The sequence below is a fragment of the Carassius auratus genome, chromosome 16 (assembly GCF_003368295.1).
Source record: "Carassius auratus strain Wakin chromosome 16, ASM336829v1, whole genome shotgun sequence".
NCBI classification, from domain to species: Eukaryota; Metazoa; Chordata; class Actinopteri; order Cypriniformes; family Cyprinidae; genus Carassius; species Carassius auratus.
The window spans coordinates 1744680-1756389 of record NC_039258.1 but is presented as its reverse complement, the minus strand read 5'-3'; the positions used below and the strand labels follow the sequence as shown (position 1 = coordinate 1756389).

The following is an 11710-nucleotide window of genomic DNA, read 5'->3' as shown; positions in this document are numbered from 1 at the left end:
TGGAAAAAAGAAAAAAAAAATTATAGTCCTAAAATATAGGTCTAAAATAGACTTTTCTGGGTGAACTGTGACTCAGACACACTTGTACTCCTTTTGCTTTTTTTATATACAATAAGTAAAGACTTGAAACTTGAATTGAACAGTGTGTAATAATCTGTATTAATCTAACTGAAACAAACAAAAAATTATCATACTATGAAAACATTACACTATAAAATCATTATTTAGTTGCATAAATAAAATACTGCATTCAAAACTCCTTCAAATTTTTTTTTAATAACATTAATAATCGATGCAAGATCTTTTTGCTTTTCAAAAAATAAAGACAAAATCATATAAATAGTTAGAAAGTTAAGTTGTTGCATTGATTGTGCAATATATTAAGGTACGCATTACAAAACAGCATTAACCTTTGGATCCAAAAAACAGAAATAATGTTAAACCATCCTTAAAAACAAAAATCACTTTGTGTTATTTGTTAAAAGCAATTTTTAAAACAAACTGAATAGACACTTTACTACTTTCCATTGAAGATCATTTGACCTGAATTATGGATCTCTAACAAATCAAATTTTCAACAGCTGACTGAGGTCCAGTGTGGTATATGGAGTAAAATGCAATAAATACAGAAAAATAAAACAATATAAATTGCTAAACTCAAAGGCAAGTAGTGAAAGTAGTTATGGACCGTGTTAAAGCACTTTTTAAGATTATAAACAAAACATTTCTTACATGCATTCAAACTCCTCAGGTTAAATTACTGTGGTATCTCTTTCCCTGTCTCTAAAGTTGGTACTGAAATAGTTTTATTCATAGAACCTCCAGATACTGGACCAGAAATGCATAGGTCAGACATTCACATGGATTGTCTCTTGAGAAGGTCAGATGTCTGAGAAAACACAACTGTCTGTGGGTGGGCTAGTGAGTTAATCATGGGTAACATAATCCTAACAATTTAACCGCTTTAGTTCCTGTGACAATAGAGCACCTGTCATCAACCTCAATATCAGTGAGGTGTGCAGATCACTTCAGAAAAGACACATATGCTCGTCTTTAACTTTGCCATCATCACTTACAGTACTAATGTTGTAGTAATGTGTGAGGTTTAGGTCAGAAAGGCCTTTATACACTATCAGAAGGCACCAGGTTGCCTGTGGTGTCCAGCTGCATGCATTTACAGGTGCAGGCCGAAACAGGACACTCACTGTGATCTCTGAAAGAAAAGACAATATAATTGCACTTAAAATGTTAAAGTTTAAACTATACACTACAGTTCAAAGGATTGGGGTTGGAAAGATTTTTTTACATTTTTGAAAGACGTCTTTTATGTTCATCAAGGCTACTTTTACATTGGTTAAAAATACAGTAAAAACAGTAATATTGTGAAATATTATTACAATATTCAAATGTATTTTAAAATGCCATTTATTAATGTGATGCGCAGCTGAATTTTCAGCATCATTACTCCAGTCGTCAGTGTCACATGATGCTTCAGAGATCATTCTAATATGCTGATTTGCTGCTGAAGAAACTAATATTTTGCATAATTTTTTTTGTGGAAATTGTGATTTTTATTTTTTTTTCTTCAGCATGCTTTGATAAACAGAATGTTCAAAATAATTTATTTGGAATAGAAATCTTTTGTATCATTATAAATGTCTTTACTGTCATTTTGAATTAAAAGTATTAACTAAAAAAGTATTTGTGACCCTGGACCACAAAACTAATCTTAAGTGTAAATTTTTCAAAAATGAGATTTATACAACAAGCTTGTATGGATGTATGGTTTATTAGGATCGGACAATATTTGGCCGAAATACAACTATTTGAATATCAGGAATCCATTTAAAATCCAAAATTAGAAAAAAAATTTAATTAGAAAATCACCTTTAAAATTGTGCAAATTAAATTCTTAGCAATGCATAATGCTAATCAAAAATGAAGTTAATATTAACATTTGCAGTAGGAAATGTACAAATTTTTTTCATGGAACAAGATCTTTACTTAATATCCTAATGATTTTTGGCATAAATTTGGCATTTTGTCATTAAAATCAACACGTTTGACCCATATAATGTATATTTGGCTATTGGATACATTAGTGTATTTGGATTTATAAGGTCATCAAAAAAATGGCACAATACGGGGGGAGTATGACTCTTACCTAAACCAGCTGAGCATGTGACCCGCGTGACCACCGTGCCGGCAGTTGTGACACCAGGTGAACCAGTTATTAAACTGTGCGAGTTTTTTGTCTCGTGTGAGATCGGCTTTTTCATCAGCTTTTCCTGTGCCTGATAAGATGGATGAGATGAGTCTGACAGTGAACGGAACATGTTGAAATTATGGTATCATATATCAAGAAAAACTTGTAATGATCCGTCTGTTACCTGGGCAGCTGGACACAGGGGTGCCCATGTTCATTAAGCAGAGGGCACAGCGTGGAAGTGGTTTACGACAGCCAGGGCAACTGGTGACCTTTGACTTGGTGGGTGAACCGCTGACCCCGTACTGACTGAATCCACGGCCCTGATGAGGCATCGCTGAGCAGCTGTATGATATAGACTTTCCACAGAAGTTACAGCTCACAAACACCTGCACAGAGCATATGATAAGCAACCAGATTAAAGAAGAAAAATCATCAAAAACTACATAAAAACAAAATGTTCCCATATGTATGGTACAAAGAATTATATAAATTCATGAAACAGATTAACTAAACATCAAAGCTAGGGATGCACCAATAAATATAAACATTATTATAAATATTATAAATCACTGAAATATTTTATATATATATATATATATATATATATATATATATATATATATATATATATATATATATATAAACATTGTTTATAATATTTATAATTAATATTTACTTTCACAATTTTACTGTTATTACAAAAATAGAAGAAATCAGAAATAGCCATCATAAAAATTTAAGATTAGGTATCAAAAGTTATGTTAATTCATATTTTACCTAAATATTCAAGCTAGGGATGCAATCTCAATCTATCTCAATCAATATACAGTATTGTTACAGTATTTGCAATATTTAAGAAAAACTAGCATATATATTTATACACACGCACACACACACACACACATTGCCCAATCAGATCAATAAATTAAAATCACTAATACTGAACGATACAGATTTGTCAGTGATTATATCATGCATCTGTAACCAATACATAACAACTGCCAGAAATAAAAACAACAACTTGATTCTTGCCTGTGCAAGCGGTTTTGAGCTGGGATCCAATTTGCTCCTATGAATGTCAAATTCAGCCCGTTTATGCCAAAACCTCCAGGCGTCCAACAGGTTGCGATAGTTCTCGATCCAGCACTGCACCCGAGGGTCCTTCAGCACCTCTCCTGGGGTGCCCTGTCATCACAAACACCACATAAATCTACATTAACACACTCATCTGAAAATTGTGAGGTAGACCTCAATCCACAGGAGTTTTCTTGGTTTAACAACACTCAGTCACGCTTCTTTGCCTTCTTTGCATTTCTCTTCTCTAGCTTGCTTTCTAGTCTAGTTGTCTAATAAACCTACCGATGTATATTACAAATATATGTTGACTCAGCTTTTGCTTGTCTTTTTTAAGTCGCTTTGGATGAAAGAGTGTGCTAAATGCAAAAATTTACAACAATTAGATTCATCTTATACATCCATCTAATGAACATCTTAATTTGTTTGCTTTTAGCTTTTCATATATTACTGCTTCTGTAATATACACTACTGTCAAAAAATTTAGGGTAAGATTGCTCTGACAGAAATTAATAAAAGACACTAGACACAAAAGATTGGAGTAATGATGCTGAAAATCCATCACAGTTTTGATCACAGGATTCACATTTACATTTATGCATTTAACAGATGCTTTTATCCAAACGACTTACAGTGCATTCAGGTTATACTTTGTTTTCAGTATGAGTAACTGCATTTTAAAATACAATCAAATACAAAACAGTTTTTTTTTCATGTAATATTATTTCACAATATTACTGTATTTTGGTCAAATAAATGCAGCTTTAGTGAGCATAAGAGATGTCTTTCAAAAGCATCAAAAATGAACTGACCCCAAACATCCATCCATCCGAGAGCTGATCAGTCTCTTATGTATCAGTATTTATCACGTATTGTTCTATTTCTGGACATTCACTTACTTTGAGCATGCAGAAACTGGCCGTCTGCACGTCTCCGGTTCGGTCTACATAACTCTCCATGAGATCCACTCCGTCTTTCGTCAGTCCTGTCAGCAGGATGCCCTCCAGATTACCAGCCTCCTTCATCTCATTGGTCAGCTTGTCTATGTAACGAGGCAACTTAAGGGAGGAAAAATGACAGTGTATTATATACACAGTAGTGCACGATGAGCTAAACTCAGGGGTGAGCGAGTCTTACCTGAGTGTCATTTAGAAACATACACGCAAATGCCACCCTGTCCCTGACAGCCACACGACTCTCATACTAGAAAACACAAAACACACTTTTATTAAACAACTAACCTTCATATACATCAACTACAATTGCATATTTAAAATTCGGTGCAATACTGAATATTCTTTTAATCACTATACTCTGATTCGTTTTTTTTTATTGACATACCAAGACGGCATCAAAGGCGCCAGGTTCACTGGTGAGGAAGGCAAACATGATACACAGATACGGCTTCTTCAGCTGGAGTCTGAGAGAGCTGCACATCTCTCTCCACAGGGAGTTCTTCTCATCAGTGTATCCCGACAGAGCCATGGCCACCACGTTCAGGTTCAGATCACCTGAGCACCACATCAAGGAAACGCAAAACAAGATTTGCATTCGCACATTTTCAAGATCAAGGTTATTATAGTTAACTAAAACTAAAACAAAACATTTCTGGTACTTAAAATAAAATAAACATGAACTGAACTAAAAATAAATAAATGTTGTTTACTTGAAGTACTAAAATAAACTAAAACTAACAAATAAATAAAAAAACAACTAAAATTGAAGTTCAATTAATATATATGAGTGTGTGTGTGTGTGTGTGTGTGTGTGTGTCTGAAAATATAAAATATAATAAAAATATGGTGGGATGGATGGATGGATGGATGGATATAGATAGATAGATAGATAGATAGATAGATAGATAGATAGATAGATAGATAGATAGATAGATACATAGATAGATAGATACATAGATAGATAGATAGATAGATAGATAGATAGATAGATAGATAGATAGATAGATAGATAGATAGATAGATAGATAGATAGATAGATCATTTTGTGTTCAAAGGAAGAAAGAACAATATATGCTGTTTAGATGAGTGCAAACAAAACAATGCAGAGACAAACACCTTATGGCAATAGGTGTAAAAAAAAACACACGCTTTATAAATAATATAAAAGATTAGATCTGTTTCCCAAAGCCAAACAAAATTATGCTTAAAACACAAAACAACGGGCAATTCTGAACGATAAGGAAACAGCTCCATATGCCGTATGCATCCATGGCTTTAGGGAATTTAATATTAAACAGCTGTCATTGTGTAATGTGAGCAACACTTTTATCATTTTGTCAGTATATAAGGATCAATTTTGATTGTAAACAGGCAGCTGATGGCTGTCTAGCCTGGATTTCACACAGTGCTTCTTACATTCATCCGAGGACAGGAGTTCCTGTAAATCCCCTTGAGGAACATGAACATCTATCCCCTATATAAATAAGCTATTCAAAATTGTTCATGTCATTTCCAATTTAAATAACTCCCTGCTAGAGATACATTTTATATCTTTATCAGCCAATAGAGGTGTTTTATTTCATGTGCACATATCAGGCTTTATTTTCATCAATTCATACTGTGGATGTTTATTATATATCTAGTTATGCATCTTTTTAGTATGCATCATATTTTGAAACATGTACAGAACGGACTTTTATGGTCAACATTAAAGAAGTAAAAACAGTAGCAAAGTAGCACACATTTATAATATTGGCCATCATATGCTTAAAAAATGTTTGGCAGTAGTTAAAAAAATTTGGACATGGCATTCACATATCCAGGAAACATTTTTACCTAAATTAAGAGGCGATAGAAATAGAAATTTATATTTTATATCAGGGTAATTATCATGAATTAAAACTAAAACAAGAAAAAATGCACAAAAAAAAAAATGCACAAAAAAAAAATGCACAAAAAAATAATAATAATAATAATAAAAAATAATAATAATAATAATAAAAAAATAAAAAATAAAAAATAAATTATATATATATATATATATATATATATATATATATATATATATATAATTTTTTTTAGTTCAAGTTAAAGTACTAAAATAACTAAAATTAAATTAACTAAATCTAATAAATACAAATAAATAAACACCATGTCCTTCATATCAGATGTTATATATTTAAATATAAATTAGATTTTTAATGCATAATATGTTTTTTTTTTTTTTTGCAGTACAGGAACTTTTTCAGGAAAGTGTGGTTAACTGGCATAAAAATTATGTAATTGTTTTTGCTGTAAAATATAATTCCTTTATTTGGGGGGTGGGCATTGACCATGTTTTGTGAGTTTTCTAGTCACTGTCACTGGCTGTACAGTGTCCCTCCAGTCCAGTCCAGTCCTGTACCTTTCTCTGCTGAAGCTCCTTTGTTAAGAATCTGAATGGCCCGTCGGATGTCCAGGTTAAAGAGAGCGACAGCAGCAGCTCTCTCCCACTCGCCCTCCTGCTCCAGAGACTTCAGGAAGGGCTCCACATCGATGTCGGGCCCTCGACTGATCCAGCCACACAGCTGCAGAGCCAGACTGCGCTCCTCGCTGTGGTACCGCAGTACATCGGTCTGTCTGTCTGAACCTGACCAGCAGCGCAGGGTCTCTGTAGTGCCTGAGAGAGAGACATGTCTTTAGAGGGCCTCAGGTGACAGATACCATCAGGCTGACTGAGGCATTTAGCAGATATCTATGAGAAATACTTCTACTGAACAACAATCATCATGTTCATTGAAAATGTGATCAGAACAGATATTGTGCTGTTTGCACTTACCAGAGCTGGACTTGACGATGTTTTTGATGCCGGAGTAAAGGAGTGACTGTTTATTGCTCTGTTGCTTCTGCTCCACATTTTCAGTGTACTGTTTCATAAGTAAAACTTGCATAGGAAATACAGAGATATCAAATAGAATAATACCAAATAAACATGACAACATGACAATGAAATTATCACTCCAGTGATTAATTAATAGCACATAATAAGAATTTTGAACGTTCCTCAAAATAAATTCATGTTAAATAAGCTGTTACAGCTGATATATTTTTGTTTAACAATGTGTAGTTGACAAAATCAGATGCCACAGACTATTTAAAAAAATTGTGAAATAAAAAAAAAAAAACGTATGCAATTTTCTAATGTAGAGATGTAAAGCAGACCAGACTTTATGCTAAACTAGTAAAAATTATCAAGAAAAAATATTAATATTAATTATATATATATATATATATATAATATTTATATTATTACTTTTATTATAAATGTCTATTAAAAAGTTAATATCAATTTTATAAATTTATATTATATAATATACAATTATTGTATGTTATTGTTTTAATTATTACTATTCAAAGGTCATATCTTAAAACAAACCATATACTCCTATTACTACTAATGAAAAATTGAACTTATTATATTATTATTATTACAATTATTATTAATTAATAATCCAATACAATGTATATTATGACCTATTAATGATTATATATGGTAGTAATAATTATGTTGTATTATTATATTTAATCAAAAGTCTAAAATTTAAAAAATATATAATAACAATAATAATAATAATAATAATAATAAATCATGAGTCAAGTAAACAGCAAAACATCCTGCAGCAACAATTAATAGTTTGGTTTTTAGGTAAACCTTCAACAATAACTTTGACCCGATGTGCTTTGAAAGGTTCAATCATCTCCTGTAGTGAAGGATATAATGGAGCGTGTACCAGAGCGACCTCAGCTGCGGGTCGTCATCTCCGGCCAGCACATGGTTCCTCCACACCTGCTGGGTGTCATGGCCATAACGTGACTGCGCTCGCTCCCTCATCTTAGTGGCGATGTCCTTCTCAGCAGCGGCCGCCCCCTGACCGGCGTCCTCCGTGCACTCGTACAGATGCCGCCCACACGCCCACATCAGCGCCGTGGTGGAGCTCCAGGCCAGCGATATGCGCTCGAAGACGGTGAAGTCGTTCATGACCCGGCTGGGCGACACCACCACCATGCGGTTCTGGGCGGACGGATGCCAGGCGAAGCTGCTGACGATGCTCTCGCTGCAGGGCTGGATGCTGCGCTCGATGATGGTGGGCTCCACCTCGTCGCCGAACGGCATGGGTGTGTGCTGCATGTCATACAGCCGGATGATGTTGCTGTCCCGCGTGAGCGTGGCCAGCAGGCCCATGCGAGTGGGACACCACACCACTTTAGTCAAAGGTTTTGACTGCTCGGTTAATGTGAAGACTGGTTTTTCAAACTTGCGTAGATCCCAGATGGCCACCTGGCCTTCGAAGAAGGACGCGATGCGATCCTGAAAGTGAGGATCCACTGTTACTCCCTGAATGGCTTTGGTGTTCACAAACGTCTTCTGGCTGGTGTTGCGCAGGTCAAAGATGGCCAGATTTCGGTGCATCCCGGCCAAAAGTAACTTTTGATGATCACGAGGGAGCCAACAAAGAGAGAGACATGCATCGTTCTGTCCGAGCTCATACAGTGGTTTGGTCACCACCAACCCAGAGTCCACGTCTCCAGACAGACGAACCTTCTCAGTAGGAACCGATTCGGGGGAAAACTTACTACTTATGTCCCATATGAGAACGGAAAAATCAGCCCGGTGTTTGTCCAAACCAGCCGCCAGCCAGTTACTGTCCACTGGGTTCCACGCAAGTGTGTTGCATTGTCGGGCATGCTTGGGAACAAACTCTTTACCCACCAGGTCCTTACATTTGGAGTTGTGGCCCTGTCCCAGACTGGTCAGGACGACTCGGCCGTTGGCCTGTCCCACAGCCAGCAAACACTCCGGCTCTTGTTTTGGATACCAGGCCACACATTTCATATACGGGGTGTCAGAGTTGATGGCCAGCAGCGTGGCTGCCGTCTCCTCTGATAGCGGAAGTGCGCCGGCTTTGGTCTCCGAGCTTCCTGCAGGTCCGATCCGATACAGACTGAGTTCAGTGTCGCAGATCACATAGTGGTCTGCGTGATGGGGAGACCACAGGATATCAGGCTTATAGCCACTCGACATGACAGTAAAGTGGTTACTTCAGTGCAGATACCTGAGAACATAAAGACTCTTATTTATATAGCACTTACACACCTCACCTAATTTACCTATACTTGGATTAATTTATATATATATACACATATATTGTATATATTTGTGGGTTTATTGGGCATACAAATTCTATGCCATAATATAATCTACATAATATAATGTTATTAAAACATGTTAGTTACAAATAATTAATCATTATTATTGATAATAATAACAATTATTTTTTTTTTACTTTTATATATTATATGATTTGTAATTACATAATAAATAATCATGAATTAAATACTAATATTATATGCTTTATTCTTCTTACATTTTATTATATATATATATATATATATATATATATATATATATATATATATATATATATAAAATTGAATAAGAATTAATTAATTATATAAATAAATAATTTCTCTGTAGGAAATCATTAAAGAAAGAAATATGCATGCGTGTATGAAATTTATGATTTCATAATTCATACATAAAAGGGTTAAAGTTAGAACATTAAAGTTGCACATTAAATTAAAGAAAAATAAAACAAATGTTACCATAATATTAGGAAAGTTAAGAGAAAATTCAAGAAGATTGTTTATAATGAGTCTTTATTTAATGTTGAAATAATCATTAACGTTAAATGAAAAATTATCGGCTCCTGATTCTATCACTTCGTCTTCAAGATGTAAATATAAAATAACAGGAGAAAAAATAAAACTGTTTTTTTCTAAATATATATTTGAAGAGTGAAAATGTGTTTATTTAATTTAATGTTCCTATAACTTGATTTTTTATTAACCGTTAGCTGGTCAGCTATAGCTAAACTAACCATTCCAGCCTTTTCTAAATCAGAAGCTGCTAAAGACAGAGGCCAGTCACTGTGTGAAGACGTTGAATAAATCATGATTTAAAATAAAAAGTAAATTACAGCTGTGTTTATTAGCGTTTTATAAATATAAACTCACATTTGACGTGCAAACATGCTGAAGTTTGTTTAGGTAGCGTGAAGTCGGAAGCAGTGCAGGTTGTAAACACAACGTAACAGAAACACACAAAATAAAAGTCCCACTTAACAGACATTGAAGAGCAGAGACAGAGATGAACGAGGACAGAACGATTTATACAGCTGGAGAACTAAACCGAATAACGTATGTCTCTCAACAGTCAAATCCTTCGTGAGATAAACAAATTAAATTAAATCGAACGTAAAACAGAGATGAGTAAACCTATTTTCGCGACACACACAAAACGATGCAATAAAAAGTCACACATCTTAGATTACAACGTCAAAATTATGTCAGCATATCTAAAAATTATTAGATAAAGGTCTAAATTATGAGAAAAAATAAAAAAGTCGAATTGTGTCGTAACTGCATTTGCCATTATATCTCATAAGTTTCACTTTCCATGTAAATTTAGAAATTACGACGTAATGTTATACATTTCAATGTCATAATGTCACATTTCTATTTCACAATAATGGCTTTTTGTGATCCTTTTGACTTCTGTGACCATTTTGACCTTTTATTTTAGATAGTTTTTTTTCTCAAAATGTTACTTATTATATATATAATAAGTAAAAAGTAAATAATAATAATAATAACTTCTTCTGAATTGTTGTCAAAGAACAGAAGTTTTTGGGGAAAATGTTATTTTCCTCTAAACAATCTCTCAGCATTCAGTAGAGAGTTTACATTGCTTAACAAAATACATTGCTATATTTTTAAACTATACAACCAGGGCTGGGGAGTAACGAAATACATGAAATGGCTTTACGTATTTAAAATACAAAATATGAGTAACTGTATTTGGTTATAATTTGACTCCTGACCCTAGGGTTGTGGGTTCAAATCTTGGGCCGGCAATGACACGACTGAGGTGCCCTTGAGCAAGGCACCGAACCCCCAACTGCTCCCCAGGCACTGCAGCGCAAATGACTTTTCCAGGTGTGTGTTCACTGCTGTGTGTGTGCACTTTGGGTAGGTTAAATGTAGAGCACGAATTCTGAGTATGGGTCACCATACTTGGCTGGATGTCACGTCACTAATTACATTTTACATCTGAAAAGTATTTTAGATTACCAATGATTACTTTTAATTTTGAGGTCATCTATGAATTTAATATTTAAGTAAACAGTTTGGGGATTTTTACCAATAGGGCTTGGGCATCGTGAAGTCATTACTTGGCGTGGCCGCCATGTTGATGGCCTCCTTTACTGCTACTCGGACAACTGCACAGTGTTTAGATGTAGTCCCTCTCAGCCGTGTGTCTCAATTTGATTAATTAATAATCTATTTCAACCAATGGTAAACCGTTGCTGTATTGGGAGGTGTAATAGCGCAACACATAATCGCCATGGGGGAAAAAATAATGAGAATGGAT

At 34.5% G+C, this 11710-nt stretch overlaps 1 protein-coding gene across 1 annotated transcript; it reads right to left on the bottom strand.

The window, feature by feature from the left end:
• Positions 1-257: 257 nt before the first annotated feature.
• Positions 258-10382, bottom strand: mios (missing oocyte, meiosis regulator, homolog (Drosophila)). The gene is made up of 11 exons (XM_026283251.1): positions 10294-10382; positions 7996-9332; positions 7058-7156; positions 6644-6898; positions 4625-4794; positions 4421-4486; positions 4183-4341; positions 3242-3394; positions 2391-2595; positions 2165-2294; positions 258-1213 (listed from the first exon to the last, which is right to left on the bottom strand). Exons 2-11 carry the CDS (start codon positions 9299-9301, stop codon positions 1123-1125), a joined length of 2634 nt encoding a protein of 877 aa, XP_026139036.1. The 5' UTR covers positions 9302-9332; positions 10294-10382; the 3' UTR covers positions 258-1122.
• Positions 10383-11710: the final 1328 nt, after the last annotated feature.

Excerpts from the sequence above, each read along its gene's own strand:
- mios (XM_026283251.1), bottom strand. The coding sequence starts at position 9,301 with ATGTCGAGTGGCTATAAGCCTGATATCCTGTGGTCTCCCCATCACGCA. Across the intron at positions 7,157-7,995 it reads GCTCTGGTACACGCTCCATT|TTATGAAACAGTACACTGAA; the intron begins ATATCCTTCACT and ends TGCAAGTTTTAC. Across the intron at positions 1,214-2,164 it reads CACATGCTCAGCTGGTTTAG|AGATCACAGTGAGTGTCCTG; the intron begins GTAAGAGTCATA and ends CTTTTCTTTCAG.